General features: G+C 50.3%; 2 protein-coding genes across 4 annotated transcripts in view; one reads left to right on the forward strand and one right to left on the reverse strand.

Moving 5' to 3' along the window:
* The window catches only part of Xpc (XPC complex subunit, DNA damage recognition and repair factor), a 28,677-nt gene extending 20,257 nt beyond the window's left edge, over positions 1–8,420 (forward strand). For both annotated transcript variants that reach the window (XM_055628487.1, XM_055628488.1), the window contains 6 exons: positions 1,520–1,601; positions 4,621–4,755; positions 4,851–5,020; positions 5,489–5,582; positions 6,397–6,486; positions 7,435–8,420. In XM_055628487.1, coding sequence (XP_055484462.1) covers positions 1,520–1,601; positions 4,621–4,755; positions 4,851–5,020; positions 5,489–5,582; positions 6,397–6,486; positions 7,435–7,650 — 787 coding nt within the window. In that variant the 3' untranslated portion in view covers positions 7,651–8,420. The remainder of the gene's footprint in view (positions 1–1,519; positions 1,602–4,620; positions 4,756–4,850; positions 5,021–5,488; positions 5,583–6,396; positions 6,487–7,434) is intronic.
* An 824-nt stretch (positions 8,421–9,244) lies between these two features.
* On the reverse strand, positions 9,245–24,941 carry Tmem43 (transmembrane protein 43). 2 transcript variants are annotated; one of them, XM_055628620.1, is made up of 12 exons: positions 24,698–24,941; positions 21,109–21,258; positions 20,086–20,220; positions 19,599–19,693; positions 18,754–18,803; positions 18,417–18,486; positions 17,491–17,561; positions 16,149–16,270; positions 15,891–15,965; positions 15,141–15,242; positions 12,486–12,603; positions 9,245–11,064 (listed from the first exon to the last, which is right to left on the reverse strand). In XM_055628620.1, the coding sequence occupies exons 1-12, from the start codon at positions 24,707–24,709 to the stop codon at positions 10,862–10,864; spliced, it is 1,203 nt and encodes a 400-aa protein (XP_055484595.1). In that variant the 5' UTR covers positions 24,710–24,941; the 3' UTR covers positions 9,245–10,861. The 2 variants fall into 2 exon arrangements, with proteins under 2 accessions (XP_055484595.1, XP_055484596.1); XM_055628621.1 differs by lacking the exon at positions 24,698–24,941 and adding an exon at positions 21,539–21,582.
* Positions 24,942–25,005: the final 64 nt, after the last annotated feature.

Genomic DNA, 25,005 nt, shown 5'->3' on the forward strand with positions numbered 1-25,005 from the left:
ACCAAAACATGGGACTTGCTTTAAATAAATGCAAGACACAGAAAAAAAGAAATGCAGGGGACCCAGCATGAGGGTGAGTCCTCTGATGGGGAGCAAGTCCTGCTCTGAGCCCTGTTGGGGAGTCACAACAGACCTTTACCTTTGAGTCATCTTGCTGGCCTCTCCTTCCTTAAAACCAAGTATCTCCCCTGCCAGAGAGGCCACATTTTGTCTACTCATGTCAGTGGATGCTGCAGCCCCTCCTTTTGGCTGTTTGGAGTGATGCTGCTATGTGTGTTGAGTCCACGCTTTGCGTACTACAGAAGTTTCGGAGGAATGGCTGAACTGTTCCCTCAGTGGCCATACCATTCACCTTCCCTGCAACAGTGCTCAGTGATGCCAGTCATCCCATGTCCTCACCACAAGTTGCTGGTAATAGCCATTCTGATGAGTGTGAAATGGTTGGAAGCTGGCATTCTCTCTGGGAGTGCTGGGTGTACTTTCTGGCTATGTTTCTAAGGAGTTTCCAAGGGATCCCTATCCATTAGCCTCCCTGCCTGCTCCCTTGTCTACTCCTGTCTGAAGTCCTTTGGGCAGTCAAAGATGATCTGGCTCTAGTGGGAGTGCAGGGTGGAGCCTCTGTCATTGCAGAGAAGCCACTTGCATGGTAGAGAGGACGAGCAGATGGACAAGCTGCTGGGCTCAGGAATGTGTAAAGGTACTGGTGCGGGCCTACTAGCAATCCAGTTGAGTCCCCCTGCTGTGCTTCACTGAACTATGCTTCAGGTTTGATAAACAGCAGAAGAAAGCGAATGAATAAAGCTCAGGCTGTGGAACAGACTGATGTTTGCAGACCTGATGCTCCTGCTTGTAGGAGCCCCTATCCTCAAACAGGTTAGCGTTGAGAGCTGAAGAGATGCTAGGCATGTCTGTTGAAGGCTTGGCAAGCGAATGTCGAACTGCACGGAAAGAATTGTAGGCCTATGGTATGGTTCTGAGCTCAGTGATATCAGAGCAACTGTCCCCCTAATTGCAGGCCCTGGATCATTTGTTGCTTGTGTATGCATCTTCCTCCACAGTCTGTTCACTTCTCCAGTTAGTTTCCCATGCTTTCTTTTGAGTGTACCACACCTTGTGGACATTTGCATGTCCTTGTGTTGAGTAGTGGTCAGACCCTCAGTAGGTACTGCTACCTGCTCGTGGTGGCTTGCACCTTACTCCACACGCCACAGAGAGAGCACCCGCCATAGGTTCTGGATTGTAGTCCTGGGAAAGGGGCATCCAAAGCTAGGTACAAAGCCTCAGAAAGAAATCTCCAGCCAGGTACGGGTCACAGGTGGGCACAGGCAGTCCAAGGGTAAGACCGTTTACACTGTGTGATACAGGAAGGGAAAGGAGCAGGGCCTGCTCTAGCTATGATGTCAAGCCTGGGAGGAGAGTTAACACATTTGCCCCCATCTGCTACATACAAGCTCAGGTGAGGCCCAGAGGTCCTGCATCCTTACAGTGTGAACTGAGTTTGTCCTTTGTCTTCTCTTAGGGATTGTGTGCATACCCTGCACTCCAGGGACACGTGGTTGAAGCAAGCAAGAGTGGTGCGGCTTGGAGAAGTGCCCTATAAGGTAACAGTGAGATACCTGCAGAGAGATCTTCCTGGCAGCAGGAACTGGGAGGAGAGGTAGTGAAAAAGCACTACTGGGGCACGCCTGGATAGTCAGCCAGAAATAGCCTGTTCTTTTCCCCCGAGCAGGGTGTGAGGAGATAAGCATTTAAATTATTTATAAATAAGGCATATATAGCAAATAAGTTCTCCAAATAAGAACTGTAGGCTAGAAAGTAGCCTGGAAACTCATGCTATGATCTCAAAGGCCAGCAGGTTAGAACTGGGTTGTTGGGCTCTTCTGAAGTTGAAGCCTTGCTTCATAGAGAGAAACCTACTAGCCTGGTTGCCTTGCATGACCGTTCACCAAGCATTTTGCTTATATATGATCTGTTGCATTCCAGTGACCTTAGGGATCGTATGTGACCTGTTGCATCCCCATGATCTTAGGGATTGTGTGTGATCTGTTGCATTCTGATGACCCTAGGGATCATGTGTGGTCCGATGCATTCTAGTGATTCTAGGAATCAATATCATGATGTCAGTTTTACAGATGAGAAGGTTAGAGTTGGTTCAGACAGCTTTGCAGTTACTAATATCCTGGGCTCAGCAGGACTCACAGGCCCTGCTCTCAGCTCTTGCCTCTGCTCTGTCTTTATGACATCTTTAGGTTAGTTGTCTATGAGGGCCATGAACTTAGCAGAGTGTTAGAGACGTTTCTCTAGACGTGGCTCAATCACAGTAGCAGAGCACAGTGGTTCTTACTTACTGTTCTTCTGTCAGACGGAAGTGGAGTCCTGCTGGGGCTGTAACTATGGAGCTGGTGGTGGGCCCTCAGCTTAGTGGCAAGGGTGGCGGGTTTGAATGGTGGCTGCTTCCAGCAGTGGCTTGAATGCATGGAGCTGCCTGCTAGACTCAGGCTTGCTGGGATCTGCGCTACCTTCTCCCTCCCAGACTAGTGCTAATGTTGTCCAGTGGAATTACAGTAAGAGTCACACATTTACACTTTTTAGTATTTAAATACACGAAGTATTTAAATACATTCAAAATAGCACTTCAGTGTTTTATATATATGTATATATACACACATACATAAATTTATATGTATAAATGTCTGAGATAGTTAAATTTTATTTAGTCTTTCTTTGCAATTCTGTGTTTGACTTTTCAGTGTCTCAGTTCAGACTAGTTCCATCATTGGTCATGTAACACACATGCTTGTATTTCTACCCACATTTTTCCCTTTGTTCTGATCTCCCTCATCCTGGCACCTGCCTTAGTGTCTCTTTCTTAACAGTCACAGCCTCTTTCCTAGATCAAATGCATTCCCGGTATTATAGTTCTGTGGCTCTTTCAGGAACATAGTGCCTTGTGTGGCAAACTTGCCTTAGCTGCCCATCTCTTTAGCTGGATGGTCTCATGTGATCATGATTAATGCTGTGGCACCTGTCACTTCCCTTCTAGACCACACCCGCCCCAGATGCCGGTGTTCTCTCTATCCTGGGGTCCTAAATGCCCTTCTCTCCAGTTTTCTGATCAGCATTTCCCTGTTCCACTTATGTCTCAGCTTTGCTGTGGCCTCTCCCATTCTACCCTGTGTTCCTTACATCTCCCCTACAGCCTGAGCTCTGTCAGCCAGGCCTGCCCCTTCCCTGTGTTCCCATGATTGTTGTCACGGCATGTAAGAGATGCTCAGTGACCTTACTGAATACTGCTGGGTGAACAGTGGCCTGGTTTGTTTCCTGGTGCTGTGGTAAACACCCTAACCAAATGAAGTTGGAGAAGGAAAGGGCTCATTTGGCCTGCACTTCCATGTCACAGTCCATCATTGAGGGAATCCAAGGCAGGAACCAAGGAGAAACTATTTGTAGTTGCATGCTTAGCTAGCTTTCCTACACAGCCCAGACCCACCTGCCCAGGTATGGTGTCACACACAGTAGCTGGGCACTCTCACAGCAGTCCTCAATCAAGACAATCCCTTTCAGACGGCCGCAGGTAGGTCTGATCAACGTAATTCTCAAGTTGAGGGTCCCTCTTCCCAGGTGACTCTAGGTTGTGTCAAGTTACAGTAAAAACCTAACCAGACCAAACAGCTGCTTCAGGAGATCAGAACCAAAAGTCACTTGAGTTCCACAGGGCTAGCTGAGAGGTTATGCCGAAAGAATTAGGCTTGAGAGAATGTGTGTGTGTATGTGTGTGCGCACACGCACGTGCATGTGCAAGAAACATGTAGCTTGGACCATACCAAGCCTGAGTCCCTTTGGTGGGTTCTTCATCTTAAAAGTGGTTTTCCCAAAGCTTTTTAAAAGGAAAAGAATTAAAGGATGAGAGAGGCCACATGTAACCATTTACCAGCAGTCTTTGCTGACCTGACCCCTGCACTAGAGGAGCCTGTGTGCCCAGGCCCAGGAGCCAATCCTTAGCCCACTGCCTCTGCTGCCCCTGTCTGTGTTGTGCAACCTCTGTTTGCCACTCCTCTCCTTTCATTCCTCAGCTCCCCAGGAAAAATCTAGATCTTGGCTGCTAGGCATCTGTTGTGCACTGGGGATGCTGAAGAGACACTGCTTTCCACAGGGGACACTAAGGTGGATAGTGGTTGATCCATTCTGCAGAGAGATGGGGGAATTATCTGGTTTAAATCCTGGCTCTTGTCACCTGTAAACCATGAAGTAAGTCACTTCATGTCTATGGCTACTCAGAACTTAGGACAGAACTTCAAAGCCTTCCTTCATGAGCTGTGGCTTTAGGCACACACTAGTGAGTGGACCGAACCTCCAGGGCTCATTGAGATCAATAGTAGTGTAAAGCACAGAGGTCAGGCATGATGTCACACCTGTGATCCCTAGAGACCAGCCTGGGCTCTAGATCATAAGTTCTGTTTTAGCCTCCCCTCCCTAATGTAAAGAGAGAACCATGTAGTGCCCCACACAAGCTGGCTAGTGACGGTCTACCTGTGTCAGATTGACAGCACTCAGTGCCTGGTGTGGGCTGAGTGCCAAGCAGGAGCCTTTCTTACAACCTGGCCATTTCCTCTGGAGTAGATGGTGAAAGGCTTCTCTAACCGCGCCCGGAGAGCCCGGCTTTCAGACCCCCAGATGAACGACCACAATGACTTGGCCCTGTATGGTCACTGGCAGACAGAAGAATATCAGCCCCCTGTGGCTGTAGATGGGAAGGTAAGGACAGCTCTGGGGTTGGTGGGGGCTGGGGGTGTCAGAGTAGGTTGCCTTGTTTTCTATCCAGCTTCTCCCTGGCATGCCCATCTCTGCAGGTACCTCGAAATGAGTTTGGGAACGTGTATCTCTTCCTGCCCAGCATGATGCCTGTTGGCTGTGTCCAGATGAACTTGCCTAATCTGCACCGTGTGGCTCGCAAGCTGGGCATCGACTGTGTGCAGGCCATCACTGGCTTCGATTTCCATGGAGGCTACTGCCATCCAGTGTGCGTGAGGGGCCTTCGGTGGCAGCTGGGGAGGCTGAGGCTGGTGGCACTTTCCAGATTGGACTTTGGGTTTAAAGTTAGACGTATCCCCATCAGTCCCATGTTCTGTTAAGAAGCAGCAGACCCAAATCTGTAAGTGTCCTGTACTTCTAGACTGAAGAACCGCCCCCTCAAGCTGCTCATGGGCTGGGGACCAAGGCATAAACAGTGTCCTTCTTGGTTCCTGAGCACTCCTGCCTGAAGTCCTAGGGTTGAGGAAGGTCACCCCAGTGCTCAGCGCTCTGGGGGAAGAGGTACAGGTTCCTGCAAGCCTGCCTCCTGCATGGATGGCATATGCCACTGGCTGGCCAGAAATGTCCATCAGGACCCTAGCTACTCAGAAAGGACCTCTGGCTTCTGAACAATGGAGGAGGAGGGACAGGGTAGTCAGCCAGCTGGTGGAGCTCATCCATGTTAATGTCTTCACAGAACTGATGGCTACATTGTCTGTGAGGAATTCAAAGATGTGCTGCTGACTGCTTGGGAGAATGAACAGGCCCTCATTGAAAAGAAGGAGAAGGAGGTGAGTAGTGTGAACAGGGCCTGGGAGGAGAGCAGTAAGTTCCAGCTGGGGTCCCCTGCCCAGGCTACTCCTGCATCATGGATGAAGGTGGGAGAGTCCATGTGTTAGCTCTTCTGGAGCTCTGACTTGATAGAGGGCATCCTGGGGATGAGTGATGGGTAAAACAGCTCCTGCCCACACTCTGTGTCCACTGTTCTGTCCCCTACCTGTCTACCTGCAAGTTCCAGGGACTATGAGTTCTGAATTGGAAGGCCCAGGTTCTAGACCTGATTGCTGGTCAGTGATGGTTACAAAAGACTTTGTTGCTGGGCTTTTTATGTTTGTCACTTACTAAATCTGACTCGTGGTTTGGAAGATTTGGTGTGGTGGGACCCCCTATCTTTTTTTTTTTTTTTTTTTTTTTTTTAACGTGTGTACATGTGTTTATGTGTGCCTGGGGGTGTAGCACACATACATGTGGAGGTCCAAGGTTAATGTTGGACTCCTCAGTCATTCCACCACCTTATTCATTGAGGCAGGGTCTCTCAGTCAAAGCCAGAGTTAGCTCACTGATAGCCAGCCAGCTTGCTCTGGGGACCCTGTCTCCATCCTCTGAGGCTGGAGTTGCAGGCAGGCTACCATGCACACCCAGTATTTTTGTGAGTTCTAGGGACCCAAACTCTGGTCTTCACACTTGGGCAGCAAGTGCTTTAACTACTTGGCATCTGCCCAGGCAGGAATTGCATGGATACAGATGTCAGAGCATCAGGCCCCACCTTAATACTTTCTGATGATGCCATTGCTTCACCTTTCCTCCCTTTAATTCTGCCTACAGAAAAAGGAGAAGCGGGCGCTGGGGAACTGGAAGCTGCTGGTGAGAGGGCTGCTCATCAGAGAGCGGCTGAGACTCCGATATGGGGCCAAGGTCAGTGTGGGGCCTTCGTAGACAAAACAAGCCTGGGGTCAGATTCCTAAGGTTACCACTCAGTCACTGGTCCAGATTCCGTGGCATCATGTTATAGATGACTTTACGTTAGGATGCCTGCCTATTGACCTCAGCTGCTGCTTCCCTGCCATTTGTCCTCACCTGAACACCTGGACTGGGTCTAGTTTGCTACAGTTGAAGTTCAAGTACAGTGGCAGTTCAAGTGTGTCTGCACCTTTTACCTTCCAGGATTCCCAGTACTGTGACCAGCTGCAGGCCTGCACACCCCACACACCTACAGTACCTATCTACAGTGATGGGTCTTGGGGAGGGTTTTCGTCTCTATGCAGGCAGAGCTTTGAACAGTTGAGTGATGGGTCCTAAGTCAGACCCCGCAGTCTGCTCTAAATGTTCTTTTCCCTTTATAATCTCCCTTCCCGTTGCCTGTTTGCCTGCTGAGTCATATGTTCACTTGAATCCTGTTAGGGACCCCTTCATCGGGCTTGTTCTCACTTTCCCATGGCCACTCAGACACTATCTTCCTCTCCGTCCAGGACCCCTCCAGCCAGCCTCCAGGGGTACCACTCCAGATCCCTTAATGCTGAAGGTTGGTCATAAGCACTGAGCAATTTAAAATACCGTGCATGTATGTCAGAGTGTGACGACATGCACAGCAGCAACCTGTTTGCCCCTGGACTTGACTGAGCTGCCTGCCTGGGCACCCTCTTCCACCAGCAGTTCTCACTTATGTACCTGCTTAGACAAGCATCTAGGTTGGGGAAGGCCAGTAAGGCAGCCCGGGCTCCCACAGCACTACTAAGCACCCTTGTCTTCCAAGGGACCCAGGCAGACTCAACTCTGAGTTCTTCTGGGGAACTTTGCTGCCTTTTAAAATCAATTGCATGTAGCTGACCATTAACTGCGGTCCCTCTATTTTCTTCCCCTCAGAGCGAGGCAGTACCTTCCCATGCAAATGCAGGAGGTGGACTCTCTTCTGATGAAGAAGAAGGGACCAGCTCACAAGCAGAAGCAGCCAGAGTTTTGGCTGCTTCCTGGCCACAAAACCGAGAGGTTAAACAAGAGCAGAAGCCTGAATACCCTAAGAGGACCCGGAGGAGGCGGGCGGCAGAGGCCTCCCATCTCTTCCCATTTGAGAAGCTGTAAAGTGTGAGTGTCCACCAAGCCAGAGAAGGCAGACAGCTGATGGGCCCTGGGGACTGCAAGCCAGATGGAAGTTGAGCTGTAGGTCAGTCTGACACCAGCCCCAGCCAAAGCCCCATAGGGTGGTGCTGGAAGCTGCCCAGAGCCCACTTTGGCATTTGGAACATTTTTCTGGGTGATACCTTCTGACCCTTGGACCTTGGGATTCTGTCTTTGGAAATGTTTGTTTTAGAGGGTCTTATTTGTTCAAAATTCCTGTCTTACGCTGAGGGCTGAGATTACAGGTATATGCCACAATGCCTTATCTTTTTTTTTTTTTTTTTTTTTTTTTTTTACTTCTGTCTTAAATAGAAATCACTAGGAAATTATGGGTATTGAAGCACTGGGACACACTTCCTTTAGTGCAGTTCATGAATGCTTGTTCTCCTCTCCTACAGACACAGGGCATGTGCTTTTCAGGCCTGACTTCTCCTGAGTCAGGTTTCCAGTACTGCCTAATGCTTTTCTCTTGGAGACACAGGCATCTCTTGTCAGTGCACTTTTGGAATTGATTTTACAGTGGCAGACTAGAACAAAGAGCTAAAATCAAGAAAGAAAAGGAGAAAAATTTGAGAATTATGAAAATGTTTGTAAAAGATTAGTCTTAGACTACATCCAGTTCTGGATACATTTACTCTGTACTGATACATTTACTAAGCTGCTATATGCCAGCTACTCAGGAGAAAGCCCTTTTATAAAATCTTTACAGAAAATAAAGCATTTACCTAAAAGCACTTAGCTGTGAGTTTTCTTTCAGGTTATTAAGCCAGCTAAGAGGGTCCAGGAGATAGACTTCTTCTTTGTTCATTGAGACTTAGAGGCTGAGAACTCCTCATACACCAAGGAAGCTTTTTGTGTTTGACTATTTTCAATTATTGCTTCATCTTTGAGTCTTTAAAATGTTGAGTCACTCTTACCAAGGCAAACAAACAAAACATTTGGGTTATGACTCATATTGGACACTCTGGTGGAGAAACAGACTAGGGTCACTATAGAAACCAGTCTGGCATTTCCTGCACCAGAGCCTGACAGTTTTCCTAAACACAATTTAATTTATGGGGTTTTGATTAGGCATGGCCCTATCTCTGGATGTGTAACCTATTCTGGCAGGTGTCAGCTATGAGGAGGCATGATGGGAATGACACATTAGGTTTGGAGATAGCACCATGACAGTGCCTCCGACAGGAGGGAAACAAGAGTGCTGTGCACCAGCTACTTGGGCTTTAGCTTATTTACTCATGACAGCCTTATGGTGACAGCTTGTCCCCTTATTGCAATTTTAATAGGTTGGCCCAACAGCACGATTCAGTAGGACAGACTTGATCTGTGGGCCACTCAAAATCAGTGCTTTCAGCACTGAATCATACTTCTAGCACATTCTCAGGGTTTGTGAACCATGAGTCATTTACTTTAAGTAGAGCCAGGACAAAGTAGGCTTAAAGGTGAATATTGAGCTCTCTTTTCTGAAAGAACTGAACAGCAATGAGGAGCCGAGTGGATTGGAATGAGTCTGAATCCCTGAAGGAATGCAACAACAAAATCTCCCCAAACAGAATACTGGCAAGATCCTATACCAAAAGATAGGTAGACATTTATTTCAAAATTTAATACAAAGAATACAAACCTTATGGTTTCTCAAAGACATCAAATTATTCTTTCATAATTTGCTCTTAACACTGTTGAGCTGGCAGGTAAAACCCATATAAGAAAAGGTTACATAGACTGAGTCCCAAAGATTATATATTTAGCCATCACTAATTGTACTGTGTTTTCTCAAACCATCTTTTGGAGTTTAGATGAGATTGCACCAGCATTCACTGAACAGTAGTGAATACTGTTTCCATCAGAAACCCAGTAAGCCATTTTTGGCTGCACTTTTACCAAGAACCCCAGCTGAAAGCACAGACACCACAGGACATGAAAGGGACTGTTATGTTTCACTAGGGTCAGGGGTTCTGACACCTTAGCTACCAAGCACACTGTTGTTGGTACAGCAACCATTAGGGCAGTTGACAAATAGAAATGAGATACAGGATAAACCAAGGCTCCGTGATGACATCAGGGCTAAGCATTCCTTCAAATGGTATTAACAGTAGCAAGGAAACTTAGAAATAATGTCCATTAGTATGGGTGAATTTTATTTGGGGTGAGGAAAATGATGGGTATTAAATGCAAAAGGAACCACTCTGCAGCAACTACTTGAGGCTGGAGTGTCAAAGTCAAAAGCATTCCCACAGAAAAGGGTTGTACCAGCTGGATGTAGGCCTCCTACAGCAAGCCTCAGTTCTGATTCTTGGTTTCAGTTGACTAGAGATCACTGTGAATGGGCCCTCTTAAAAAAGCTAGCTTTTTCCTGTAACATTGACTACAATATCAAAATCACCTTCAAGTGAAGAGGTGGTCTGTGATGGCAGAGGATAAAAGGGGTGCTTCCTCCACAGTACCAACCAACCCAGCATGAAAGTGAATCCATTAACACTGGTTCAAAAGCACCGCAAAGCTAAAGCTTCCTCATGGCCTCAGGAACTAAAACCAGTAAAGCCATACCCATTGAAACACCATTCCTGCTGAGCTAATCTCAGTGACAGCAACTGTCAAGTGAGCCATTCACAAGGTTTTGAGTCTCGTGAAAAAGTGGAGTAATGGAACCAGAGGCCTGAGGGCTTATACCGAAGCACTCTGTCCAGCCACAGTGACAGTGACCTTTGAATAAGCTCTTCAGTGTTTCTTCAGGCCAAATCAGCCTCTACTCAGGGATTTGGTTTCGGATGTATCTCCTTCTCCAAGCCTGGGTATGGTGTGTCCTACTGATGAGCCATGGCCAGTAGAAGTGGGTAATGGCTGTTTTCTGGGGTTTCCGTTGTAGCTGGTGGTTGCAGCAGTCCTGGCACTTGGTTTTAGCAATGAGAGATGGGCAGTGAGAAGAAGGCTGAGCCCTTCACCAGCAGGTCAGCTATAGCTGAGAGAAGGCATTAAGCAGGACAGTACTCACGGGGTTGCCATCCTCAGGCTGTTTCTGCCCACCAAAGCTGCATTTGGCAAGAAGTGGAGTGGAGATGTGAGCTTGTGAACAGCAAACCCTACATGCAGGTGTGGACACTGGCCCCTTGAAGAATGGGGTGTGCAGATGCCTGTTCCAGGAGGAGCCGGGCAGAGGTAATGGGGACCTGGCCTCTCATTCCAGCTTTTTGGCTGACACCCGGGTCCGTGCAATGATAATGGGTACCAGAGCCAGGCAGCCGATTAAAGCAGCCCACAGCGGTCGGTAGAAGAGCCAGCCAGCAGCCACAGTCAACAGGGTCAGTGAGGTGGCCACACAGAAGGCAAAGGCTTTCAGGCCAATGTTGACGAGGTCTCGGAAGACAGGAAACCAGTCCACTGTGGGGAAAGGAAAGGCCATGAATCCCTGAGGACACTGCTCCCTGTGCTAGACTGCTTCTCTATGCCATTCAAGGGACAAAGAGTCAACAAGATAGAGCCAAACAGCCTCACACCCACTTAGGATACCCAGGAGAGGAGAAGCTCAGCAAGCTAGTGGCTACAACTTTATTCCTGTGCAGCCCAGTCCCAAGTGTCAGTGCTTTGGACCTGCAAAGTCCATGCTGAAGCCACTGGAAAGACACATAATAGCTTCTCTTCCACAGAGCCAATAACTGATGCTCTACACTGCTCAGTCAGAGCCTGAGCTCTGAGCCACTGCCAAATCTGCAGATGACAGGGCTTGTCTGTCCTCACTGTTCTATGCCTTGGCACCTTGCTTCGGCAGGTCACATCTACTGACGGGCAGGGAGGACTAAGCAGTTCTGCCACAGCTCCCATTATCCTTCCACACTACAACTGCCCTCCAATGGAAGCGCCAACATGCCTCCAACGGAAGAAATGATCACAGACAGTGTCTCAAATATGGTGGAGACTCAGAGGGCTTGTCCTGTCCTCAGTCAATGGCCAAGATAGTTTGGTTTAAATTCTGATCCTTCTCTGATGTGCCCACCATGTGGGTGGTATTTGTGAGCACACCTCAGCTGTCCAGATGATGATGACCTCAGTTTCTCATCTGTAAATGAGGGTGTCTCCCTCAACCCCCAGCACTTACTGCCAATCTGGGATGTCCTCCAGCCACACCTCTTCCGGCCCATAGACCTCAGTAGGACACTAGCACCACAAGAGGGCTAGATGGGGACACACTGGGGCAGAGGTCTTGGTACTGAGTCTCTCTGAGCAGGCTTTCATCCTGCATGGACAATGTCAGCCTGGCATATTCCATGTCCTGGGCACCAGCTCTTGGACCAAATTGAGACACTTAAACTTGGGATCTCTGATACCAGACTCGGGGCAAGTGAGTAGCCCCTCCCCAGGCTCCAGATGTGCTAGCTGCTGCAAACCTGGCCTGCCTTTAGAAGGTATTTTCATACATGAAACTCCCAAGCAGGGTTGAGAAAAAGAAGCCCAGGACAGGGATATCCGTGACTTTGACTTGAGGGATTTCAGATATAGATACAGTTCATACCATAGCCTGGCAAGCCACCTGCCCATAGCTTTTCAGTTATGGAGTAAGGGATGAACAGATCAGGCCCGATCATAGAAACAGTCTCCCACTCAACAGGTGTAAGCACCCTGTCCCTCACATTTGCCTTTCCCCTTATTCATCTTGAAGCTACCCAGGGGGGACATAAGGACAGGCCAGATATTTGGTGTCTTTCTCAAGGATCCCATCAGCCTGAAAGGTTGACTACTGTCAGTAAGTATGACAAGCACAGAGTACAAAAGGGGAGGCTAGCTCATGCACCTTCCACACCTACCCAGGGTGTACAGGATCCGTGTCATGAGGTTGAGGCCCATAAACATGGCCATCCATCCAGCCGCCCTAAGGCCCCATGTCTTCATGGAATTGCTCTTCTGTTCTCTATGAAACACCTCCTGTAGGACAAGGTGGCATGGTATAAGGACCCGGGCCATGCATTGTGGGGGTGTGGGGGTGTCCTTGATCATTTCTTTACAGAGCACTCACTTGTGTTTAAGTCTCTGCCTGCTCTGGCTCAAGGACATGGAATAAGAGATCTTTATGGCTTGTGGTCTCACCTGAACAAAAGGTCACCATCCTCTCCACTGCAGCTGTCCCATATGGGGGCACCTCCCATCCTTCTGAGTGGACAGTATGAGCATGCATGCTGGGTTAGCCCTCAACCCCAGGGCACTGCTTGCGGCTGTAGGACCCCTGACCCCACCTGTGTCACTCATACTCTGTAGGCTGTGCCTTCTGCTCCCATTGCTGTCCCTGGTTCTCTTCCTGGCCTGTAAATGCTGGCATCCTTTGGCTCCTTTATCCACTCTGCCCGGGACCTCCCATGCACCCCATGCGCCTGTAACTGAAACATAACACTACATACCCCGCACTGCTTTTGGGCCACACTGCCCAGCTCCTTTTGCCTCCTAGACATTGTCCCACCCTCATGGCATGCTGAGCACTGACTCAGAGCCCCACCCTACCTGATTCTGTCTTCTCCATGGCAGCACATAACCCTACTGCCCACCCACCTGCACAAGCCAAAACCTGGGTGTCAGGTGTGGCCTGCTGTCCCCTCACAATACAAGCAAGCTCTGTCAGCTGTTTCCCCACTGCCTACCACGATCCACAACATCACTATTCCTCACTGGGATCAGCCTTGCTGGCCTCACTGTTTCCTCCCCCACCTCATTCTCACAGCAACTGCCATAGCTCCACCACCTCTGACCCTCCACCTGGACCTGGGCCACATGTGGTGAGGCCAGGTCAAGTGTACTGTCATGTGCAGACTGTGTCCACAGAAGCTCAGCAACTCTGTGCTGTTTTCCAGTCTTGGCTTAGATGCTATTTCTTCTCAGAGTTTTTCCCAGCCTCTGATTGAACAGCACTCTGACTGTCCAATCTCTAACACAATACACTAAGACAGATACTACCTGTCTCAGTATTTAGCTGTCACTGCCCTGTGGTTTACAAGCACACTGACCTGACTCTTAATCCAATCACAATCTTCTTCCCCATTCTACAGAGACGGGAAGCTGAGGCTCTGTGAGGTGTGACAAAACTCCATGGCCTCACCATAGGGAGTTAAGTTGAAAGCTGTTTTGATATGCCTGTGCTACCACATGAGATGGGGATGGTGACAGTGGTGGTTTTAAAATGTTTTATTTTACAGATGAGGAAATGGGTTCAGAGAGGGTAAGACACTGGCTCGAGGTCTGTGGCTGGTAAGAGACAGAGCCAGGACTAGGCAGGGGCTTGTCAGGCCTGTGAGCGGTGCTGTGGTCTGGGGGCCCTGAACTTCTCAGACCGTGAAGCCCCAGCTTTCTGACTTTGAGGCCCAGCCTTCTTCTCAGTTCTGTGTGCCTGCCTGCTTGTTATTAGTCAAACCTTCCCTCTCAGGCCTCCTTGGCCACACATCCCACCCACCACTCTCTGGAGGTCATCTCTGAGACATGAGACTACCTGTCAAGGCTGGAAACCAGTAGCTGTGCAAAGCCCTAGGAGAGAGGAGAGGGCTTCCTAATTTTAGAGCAGTCCCTAGGGTGAGTCAGCCAGGCTGGGAGGAAGTAGCCCCACCCTGAGCCTGGTAACCAGGCTCCCCAACAACAGACCAACCGCACCCTATCTTGGCCAGGTAAAAGGAGCAGGTTGGGCCCAGACTATACCTCACTGGCTGTGGCTGGTCGCGAGGACACAAGGCAGTTGAGCACACAGTAATAGCAGCAGAAAGGCCACAGCTATGCTCTGAGTTGGCTGTGCCGTTGGCCTTTGCTGGCTGTTCTGGATTTAGCCACCCCCTCTACCTGCTTAAGATACACAGGGAGGCCCCAGCAATGATCCTCTGGGTCACCAGCAAGAGCTAGAATCAACAGTGCAAGGCACAGAACTGAGAATCAGCATCCCTCCTCCTTAGCCCTGGGTAAGGCATGACCCTTCCCAAAGGCACATCCATGGGACTGTGGGACCTGTGTGTGGGCGATCGCCTCACTCACACGGCCCTGATGCTACAGCTCCAAACCCTCCATGGTGCCCCTGAAGGAAGAAGAGGCACCTCAGAGTGGCCTTGTCTGGTACCTACTTACAAAGTGGACCCTTTTCTGCCTGACTTGACTATTCTAGGGTGGACCTGTCCATTTTGAGGGCCTCCACAAAAATGGCTTGCCACAGAGGCCCTGGCCACCAAAACAGTTAGAAATCCATTGCTCTGGAGCATGGCTGCCCACACGCCTATCCTTACTTCCTGGCTTTTCTCGCTATTCTCCCCCAACAAGGCTGACAGCCTGAGAGGGCACTGTCAGTCTTCAGTGCCCTGCTTACATAGGAGGCTGCTGTCTCATTTCCTTTTCTTGCTGTATGGCACTGGCCATGACCTCTAGTAGTGGGGCTTCTTAAATAGCACTGGGAAGAAGGGCAGGGGATGCCTGTCCCCACACAGGCAGCAGCAACTCACCTCAGCTGAGAAGTCTCCATGGTGTAGGAGCAGTAAGGTGTCCCCAGACTTGGTAGAATATGGGATTAGCTGGTCACCACGCTGCCGGGCAATCACAGTAACCTGTCAGAGGAGTCAGTATTAGAGCTGAGTGGGGTGACCTGAGGGACAGAGGCACAGGGTGAGACCCACAGCCCACCCCTCAGACTCCACAAGAGCCAGGAGGTGAAGAGACTGGAGCTTGTCTTGCCTTGCTTCTATGGGGTGGCACTTAGGACGAAGCTGGTGTTGGGGCAGACCTGCACAGGGAAAGGCCCTGCTGCCCTTCTGGACTGGGAGCTACTTACAGGCCTGGTGGTCACAGCGGGCAACAGGTGAAATGACAGTACACATGCATATCAAGTAACCAGACCAGGCTGCATCATCTGTACTTCTTCCACCAGGGCTGCCTGAGCCCTAAGGCTTCTTTGTCTGCCTCCTAAGTCAGGCCCTGGTGTAGAGTTCTGACTATATGAGCTGTGAAGAGCCAAGACCAAGTGCTGTGGCTGGGTGAAGGAGCTGCCATGATTGGACTAGCTCCACTAGGAGTGTGGCTCCCAGCACGGGGCCCAGGGACCACTGCGGTAACACAGACCTTTGTAAGTGCCCAAGAGCATGCATGCCTGATGACTGTGCAAATAAATGAGTGAGGCACAGAGCGGCCAGGACATATGCCAAGGTGTTTGGGCCCAGGGAAGGATGACTGGGGTCAGCCCTTGGGAAGCAGATTACCACATGAGCTGGGCCCAGGTCAGGGTCATCGCTGCTCAGTCCCGCGTAAGAAAAGGAGACACGAACATCACCAACCTGAGGGTGGAAGGGAAGTGGAGAGAATTAGGGAATGGTGATCCCATCAAATCTTCAATACCTGGCTATTTTTCACTGTTTTGCCCAGACTGTCCTGCCCATGTTGAGCCTTACTGGCCCTACCCTCAGTGCTACTCAGAATCCATGGCCTCTGCCATCTGGGCAACCCATGGGTCCATGTACCTCTGGGTACTTAGGGTTTTCACTGTGGTAGAAAAAGTCTCCTCGGCGAATGATGTCCACGTGGGGGTCCTCCAGCTTGGACAGGCTCAGTGGCTTGAAGTTGTCAATTTTGTCAATGAGGCCTGAGGGAACGAGAATGCTCAGAAACCATAGATTCCACTGAGAACCCCTGATCTGCTATCCCTATAGCCTGACACTATCCTTGGTGCCCTCAGATGGCAGGGCCATGTGCTACCACCTAGCTATAACCTCTGCCTTTTGCCTATATGGTTCTCCCAGATGGACTGAACCTTTTTTTTTTTTTTTTGGTAGTGGGTCTCACATAGGCCATGGTGACCTCAAATTCATTAGCGCTGAAGGTAACCTTGAACTCTTGACCTTACTGCCTTCATTCCTCAAGTGCTGGGATGACAAGTCTATGCTGTCATGCATGGCTTCTTGTTTTGTGACAGGGTTTCACTATGTAGCCCAAGTTAGCTTCAAACTTGTGATCCTTCTGCCTCAGCTCCCTGAGTACATGTGCCACCATACCAACTGCAATGCCCTCTTCCCCTTTTCTCCATTTTTCCCAGGACTTGTCTGTGCTGGAATCAGCCCAGTTCAATCACTAACTCCTCCAGGAAGGCTTTCCCATGACCTCTCCTGCTCAGCTAGCTTGGCCACAGTTCTGAGAGTGGTCTGGGTTTCTGCCATCTCTCCTCAGAAGACACTTATCTGCATCTTGGTCGGAGTTCCCTCCACCACAGCACCAGCTGAGTGACAGAGCTGTTGGGGCAGCCAGGCTAAGCTTGGCTATCTGGGTCTCAAGAATCTCCTCTGTCATGCTACTGGGTTAGGCTCAGAGATGGAACTCCAGCATTACTATGAGTCATGGTGCCACCTTAAATGTTGAGGGTTTCTCTTTAGTCACAGCATAGGCTGTGACGCATCTCTGTAAGGCATAGCTAGATGCCAGGTAGGGCTCACAGGTGGAGCCAGCGGTCAGAGGGAGGGAGGGCCTTGTCTAAACTCCTGGCTGAGGGCTGCCTGAGGCAGGTCTCTGGTGCAATATCTGCTTAGAATAGACATGCACAGAAATGTGGCAAGGATGTAGGACCTGGAGTAGTTTCTAGAACAGTTCAGGTTCCAGAGGAACTGGCTGGAGTGGGGCTTCTACCTCTGAGGACTCGCCTCCCTCTGGTCCCAGTCCAGAGTATGATTCTGAGGTAGGGGCCAGGTGGACCCTGATATCAACCACCATAGGCTGTGGGCCTGTTAGGTCCCTGGGGCCCAGCCTTGCAAGAGGCCAAAGGGGATAGAAAGGCCTTTGGATAGACACCTCCAAAGGAGGCCTGAGACTCACCTGCTGAGAGGAAAAACCTGCCAATTTGGACAAAGGGGGCAATTGCTGTGAAAGACTCCACTGCCATGGCACTGTAGGAGAGATAGGGAACAGTCAATAATTTGTAAAGATCTGCCTGCCTCTGCCTCTGAGTGCTGAGATTAAAGGTATGTGTCACCATGCCTGATCAAATATCATTTTTTTTCCTTTTTTGGGGGGTGGGTCTATGTGGGGTTTGAGACAGGGTTTCTCTGTGTAGCCTTGGCTGTCCTGGACTCATTTTGTAGAGCTGTCTGGTCACCTTTTGAGTTGTAATGTGCTGGGTACAGTCCCCACCCAGGAAGGGGATCCAGCAAATCTAGGCATAGTATGACCCCCAGGACACCTGTTTCCCTCTCTGAGCTGGGCACCCCCACTGAGAGCTTTATATTCTCTTACCCAGACCCCCAGCCTTTCTCACTCTATTAGCCATAAAATGGAGCCTTTCTGGACATCATACCGCTGCCAGCCTGGACAGCCTCCAAGCACTGACCATCTTCCTGGCTCAACCTGGACCATGGCTCCATATGATCTAGCCAAGCCCAAGTGCTACAACACTGTTCTCACCCCATGCCACAGAGTGACTTCCTCCTGAGGAATCCTAACAAAGCTCATAACAAATGCCACTACTCCTAGAGCCCCCAAACTGGGCTAACAGTAACGAGGTACTTCGCTGCAAAAAGGGACCTCTCAGTCCTTCACCAGGCCTGTGTTAACTTGAGGGTCAGCAAAGACCAGACCTTGATATGTGTTCCTGGCGCCAACACGGGGTTTGGTGTTAAAACTACATCTTGTGTATTTGCCAACCCACTGGAAGAGTTAATTCAACCTATCACTCAGATAAGAAATTGAGGCTGGAGCCTGCGAAGGTAAGCAAGCCTGGACTCAGGCCCAGAACAAGTTTTTACCTGGGGTTTTTGTGGCCAATCTCTCGGTCAAAGTTCCTGCTGTTGACAATTTCTGACCTCCACTCTGTGTCTGCATGAAGAGAAAGAAGGGACAATTCAGACCAGTTAAGAGCAGCCTCAGCATCCTTTTACTAACACGTATGGCCCTTGGGACCAGGGTGGCTGTTCCAGCCTCCCTGGATCGTGGGCATGCAGGACCCAGAAACTCTGCCTGGCGCTGAGGCCTTCCACACATGCCCACTGGCAGCCCCACTGTACTGCCCGCCATTGCCAGCCTGGGCTAGGATGGAGGTCATGTGTCCTGGGAATGATAGAGGCCCAAAAGGTCTGAACTCACTGTAGGAGTACTTGGTCTCCTTCTTCACCTGTCCGTCTTCCGTGTATTCACTGCAGAAAAAGCACAGTCAGCAGGAGTCAGCTCAGTTAACCAAGGCCATCTGTTCTCCAAGTGTCTCAGGGCAGACGTGGTCTCAAGGACCAGCTCTCCACAGGAAGTAAAAGCCTGGTGAGCTCAGGAACAGACAATTCCCAGCCTCCATGGAGCAGACACTATCTCTGGAGCGACAAGCTTTCTCAGCCTAGCTGACACACTTATGTTGGCTCATGCAAAGGCACCTGGCCTTGGCTCAAACATATCCAGCTGCAGCCTCTGGGAGAAACTAGGGTGGCAGGGGACCTTCTCCAGCATCCCCTGACCTTTCCTCACAGGCCATGTAATTCAGGCGGGCTGAGTCCAGTCCTGGCTCCAGTGACTCCTTCTGGCCTCTGAGACTGCCCTTGGGCCTTCTGACAGGCTGTGAGTTAACTGGCAAGTGGCCTGTGCCCTCTGTGAGAGGATGGACCAATGCAGGAAAAGCTGAGCAGGGATTGGTGGTAGGTGGGCCATGCTGATGCTAGTGACACCATTTGAGCCTGGACTGTCATGCCTTGAGCTGTACACCCTAGAATGTCTAGGTGAGGAAGCTGAGCAGCCCTATTTCTGCTTCGGCACACTCTGCACTAGATGATTGCCACCTCCAAATAAAAGGTCACCATGCACTAATGCTGGGGTTTGACACTCTTCTGACAGGCAGAGATTATGCACTGAATTTGGTTAAATGGCATCTGCATGAAAGCCACTGCCCTTTAGCTTAACACCTGAGCCCTTCACGCCCTCCAATCCCTCAATGCCTGGCTCCTCACCTGGACTCTTCTGTCTCTATCCACTGGTACATCTCTACATGCCGCCGGAGTTTCACAGCCGGTAGATGGACCCCATAGTTTGGGTCAGACAAGAGCTTCAAAAAGAAACAAAAGTGTAAAGGCCAAGCTCATGGCAGTCCAGAGTCCCCAGCCCAGAGCAGTTTAACTGCAAGAGAAACAAAGATGGGCAGGACTGGAAGTGAGGGTGAGGAAGACCAGCATGAAGCTTCCAGCCTTAGCTCTCAACACAATGCCCATGACCCTGAGCTCAGACAACAGCTGAGCTTGGATCATCAGACCATCTGTGTACTAACTGTAATTTGAGATGTTCTCACCACCGGGCTGTGAGACTGTTGTCATTAGCACAGGGGACACTGAGAAGTGACTTTTCTACCCAAGCCACAGGGTACATCACACCCATATGGGTCTGTGTCTGAGGCCCAGCCCAGAGCCATCGCTGTCAGCAACTGCCACCCACCCAGCCTACCTTAGAAGTCCGCAGGGCGCCGATGATGTGCACCAGCCTCCCTTCATTCTCTGGAGCTATGCTGTGGATGGTGTCAGGGGACACCACGAGTGACAGCCCCTCTGCAAGCAAGGTGGCTGTCTTCAGTGCTCGGCCCTGTCAGAGGGTAGAAGAGAAGATTTCAGCAACTCAGGTGCTGCTTGACACCTGGCTGTGGGCACAGGGAGGGATGGACCTCAGTGAACAGAGATGCTGAGGTCTAGCAACTGCAGGCTCAAGACTAGATCCCAGGATTCCTGCTTTCTCAGGTGCACCCCACAATTTCAGCCTGAAGCTAGGAAAAGCTCTGTGCCTCCCTGGCCTATACTAATCCTGTGCCTCCACTTGCCTTCCCCTCCCTTGGTTCCCAATGCATGTAGCTTACAAAAGCTAGTCTGAACCACTGTTCAAATCATGTGAGCCAGGCCTGACCAACCAGATGTGTTCTCAGCTTAGCTGACACACTTCAGCTGGCTCACCCAAAGACCCCTGGCCTTGGGCTGAAAGACATGTCTGGGAGAACCTAGGGTGGCAGGGAACCTTTTCTAGAATCCCTTGATTACTCTCTTCCCCTCCTAGGCCATGTAGTCCAGGTGGGGCTGAATCCCGTACTGGTTCAAAAGACCGAGACCTAGCCAAGAACCTGAGAGATGGCTGTAACTTTTGCTAAACGGATGAAAAAAGATATGGCTCCCCCTTTTCTCTCAGATGTCTAAGGTGCTTGGATATGAGACTGGAAATGCTGGGGCCAGATCTGCCCCCACAGGGAAAGGGCTACCCAGGAAAAGTATCACGATAAAGAGGCAGAGGTTCCTAGTAACCCAGCATGACAACCTGGGTGCAGCCATGCCTGAAGCACGTTTTCAGGTGTGTGAACTGACTCACTGCTCCTCTGGCTTACACTGAGGTGTGTCACAACAGAGAGATGTCTCATTACCTCAGTATCCCCTCTCCCTCCTGTAAAACCTACGTCCTTTGTCTCCGAGCCCAGCCATTGGATCTTACCTCATTGGTGAAAATTAAGTAGAAGGAGAGTAAGAAGGTCATAAGCCCCACGAACATCCCGCCTGAAGTCTCACTCAGCCGCTCTAGGAAGCCTGGTTGGGGGTCAGATGTCACTTTGACATGTTCTCTCCTGCTGCCGGTGCTGGAATACTGAGGGGAAAATTGATAGTTTGATGAGTTTCGAGAAAGGGTTTTGATATCCAAGGAATTTCCCATAACCTCTCTTCCTCATAGACATTAGGAGTTAGCCATACTGTCCCCCCAGAATTTCTGGACCATATGTTAAGCAAATGTTTAAGATGCCAACAAGCTATTTATAAAGCAGTGAGAAATGTAATTTTATTTAAATTGGAGGAGTAATGGTTGGGCTTCCTGAGGACTGTGCTGTGCTGAGAGGGTGGTAGGTGGCCTTTTGGATCTAAGAACTAACAGGAGGCTTCACTGAGTGTCCAATGAAAGGTGGGCTCTGTGCTAGGTGCACTTTCCAGCTAGGAAATCAAGACAGGCTTTTTGGAGAAGGGGGCATAGAAAGGGTGCCCTCAGTAGAGGGCTATGGAGCAATGGTGTGGAGCAGCAGCCTGTCTGCTCTAGCTGTGGACGGCTGTTTAGAGACAGAGCTGATGGGCATGCCCAGGCAGGTTCCCATAGGCCACATGCCACAGGTCAGTGGAGCAGGCTTCAACCAGCTTGCTACTGTCTCAAGGATGTCTAGTGCTTCATCACCAAGAGCAGAGGCTGAGCCTGAATCCTGGCTCTGCTACCCACTAGCTATGGTCCCTCCATTTCCTCATGGGTAAAGTGGGGGAAAAAATCCAATGGCTGGGGTGGTGGCTCCATACCAGGGCCTCATAGGCACCTGTGGGAGTTACAGTTAATAGGAACATTATCAGATTTCTCCATAACTGAAACTGGGGCTGCCACCCAGGCTGTGGGTGTGGATGAAAGTCACAGAGATACAAAGTGGTCACCTGGCAGGCACTTCAGAGAGCCAGGTCCATTCCTGCTCATGATCAGAGGATGGATTTGAGATGGCATCTTTGAACATAGCTGATGCCACTTCTCCTGGCTGTTCTCCACTATACCCAGAATATAGCACCTAAACCTCAGTGGAGACAATCACTGGAGACAAGAAGGTGACCATCAGCCAGCAAGATGCCCACAGTGGCATACTCGTCTGTTACAGGCCTGTCATGGCTCAAGGGGAAAGAGGCTACTACTACCCCATTTCACAGATGAGGAAATCGAGACTCACTGCTTGGGAGATCTGCCTAGATCAATAGTTTATAAATAGTGAATGGGTGTTCAACTCAGGTAGACCCCTCTACCCTAGACTGTATTCTTCATCATGTAACTGTAATTAGAGCTGCAGAACTGGAAGCAGGAAAAGGAGATCTCTGCTCCTGCTGGCTCCCCTTATGGCCTGGAAGGAAGGGAGGCCAGGAAGATGTTCCTTCAGCTGGAGGAGGGGTGAAATGGGAAATGGCACCTATATGAGTGTAGGTATACGATTGTGTATATACACACTTCTGTATCCTCAGTAACACATTCCACTTCCAGCATAATGGGCTCAGAATCAACAAGCAATGAAGCAATAGGCGGGAACACACTGGGCCTAGAAACTTGCACACCAGGGTTGGAACCCCAGCTCTGTTGCTGTGTGATCCTGGTAACATGCTCCACCTCTCTGGTACTGACTGGTTCCTCACTTGCTGGTGATAATACCTACCTGACAGGACAATTGTTATGCTTAGTTCAGGTACCTCTGTTCCACTCTTAAGATTTCCTTGCCTACCCTGCCTGGTGGCTCAGCTACTGTATGGATGCTCTGGTACTCTGTCCCTGGCATGACACAGCCATTGCCATCTTGAAATCAGAATAGCTTTGATTACCCAAATGAGCTCCTCACTTGACCAGGCATGTTCCCTGGAAGAGTGGAAGAGGGTCTTTATATCGTCACCCGAGATTCCAGCCACTCACCTTCTCCTATGTCCCATCCCCAGACATATGTAATGCTGCCAGAGTGTACCGGAGGCAGAAAGCTAACTGAAGGGGAGTGGCACACCTCCATCTACGCAGCTTTCCAGAGGTGGTTATCCAGGCTGCTGTGAGGTGATGCCCATGCTCCTACAAGTAAGCCCAATAACCTCCTTGGCTCACCAAGATAGAGTTGGTAGAATTGTTCCTTTGGTCTACAGTTATCCTGTCTGACACGAATGAATGTTTGTTCAAGTCTTCCCAGGAAAGTAAAGTAACAATGGAAGGACAAAGGCATGGCTACTGAAGATATCTCATTGTGTCTATGTTGGCGTGACAGTCAGACCCAAACATATCCAAGTTGGTCTCTGCCTACCAGGACTGTGTATACTAGCCTATAAGAGTGATTTTTTTTTTTTCCCAATGGATTAAGTACCTCCCATGTACCAGGCATCTGGACCCTACAACCTTCCTCAAATTTCAACATAACTGATCCCACGAGAGAGTGAACCCAGAGAAGTTAGAGTAGAATAATTTGGATTTGCCTCTAGGCTTGACTCCAAAGCCTGACCGCATCAGCACCTTCTCAGGCTGATGATGTAGCATGCCAAGCTGCCTGAGAGCAGGTGTCTTCTGCTGGGGAACTGTAAAATACGATGCTGATGATGGAGGTCAGCAGGAGCCCACCTGCTCTTGCCAGGCTTGGTGGCTGCCTTCTCTGGCCACAGTGCAGCATTCCTAATTTCTGGTTCTCCTCCCCTTCCAGGGCCGGACACTGCCAAGCAGACATTGCTTCGACAGTGGGTGAAACAAACTCTGGCCTTCCAGGAGGTGTAGAAGGCCAAGAAGGGGTTTGCCGGACAGAGGAGGGGCCTGGGAAGAGGGTGTAACAGGTCCAGAGAGGACAGCAATGGCACTCTACCAAGGAGGGAGAGAGGGTGTGCCTGGAGCTGGCTGTGCTCCTTGAGCTGGCTTCAGAGGCGCTTTCGCCAAAGGCAGTGGTGAATCACCAGCTTCTCCCACACCCTGTTCCCTAGTCGGTGGAGCTGCTCCGTTTGTTGAATGAATGTTAGGATTCACTAGGAAGGTTCCCAAGGACTAGCTGCAGTAGGAAGAGGCCACAGGCATGGGGGGGAACTATCCTCAGCCAGGGTCTCTAACCAAATCAGCGGCACAAGGAACCGGACAGTAGAGAAAAGCCTCCCTCTCCGGGTCATCCAGCCAGGCTTGTCCTGCTACAGTAGCATTACAGCCTAGGAGTACACGCCCCCTAGGGCGCGGAGACCAAAGCAGCCTTTGCTGGACAGTGAGGCAAGATCGCCTCACTAACCAGCCCTCCGACGAACACTTTCCCCTTTGTTCTTCTGTTCCCCAAGTCCCACAAGTTTCGTATCCCCAGGGTCCCAGACAAGAAACTATGGGTGGAAGGTACAGGCGTGCACGATCGAACTCGACTAAGGGGGGGGGGGTATCCCACAAACGCGCGCAGCCTGAGGGTGAGTGATCTCTCAGGGAGATCAGGGGCGCCGCACCCACTGGGGTCGCGCAGCCGAAGGACGCAACTTGGAAAGGCGGGAGGGAGGATGGTGTGACCCTGAGACCAGGAAGCACTCACGTTCGCGGCCATGGTAGGCCTGGTTCGCCACCACCGTCTCGCTCTGCTCCACTAGAAACTGGGCTGAAGACCGGAACGCAGAATTTGGTGACCTCCTGCCTGCTAAAGAACCAGCTGCAAGACTCCGTGTAGAATCCAGGACCTGGCGGGTCTCAGGACCGGAGTTACCGCCCCGCCTTGGCTGCAAATTGTCTGCGCTTGCGCATCTTACGGTCTGCTGGGAAATGTAGTCCTCCGTCGGACATTTTTGCCGCAAAATTGCAACCTCACTAGTGCGCGTGCGCTGCACGATTTCTGGGAAACGTAGT

The sequence above is a fragment of the Psammomys obesus genome, unplaced genomic scaffold (assembly GCF_907164565.1).
Source record: "Psammomys obesus unplaced genomic scaffold, mPsaObe1.curated_primary_1811, whole genome shotgun sequence".
Lineage (NCBI taxonomy): Eukaryota > Metazoa > Chordata > Mammalia > Rodentia > Muridae > Psammomys > Psammomys obesus.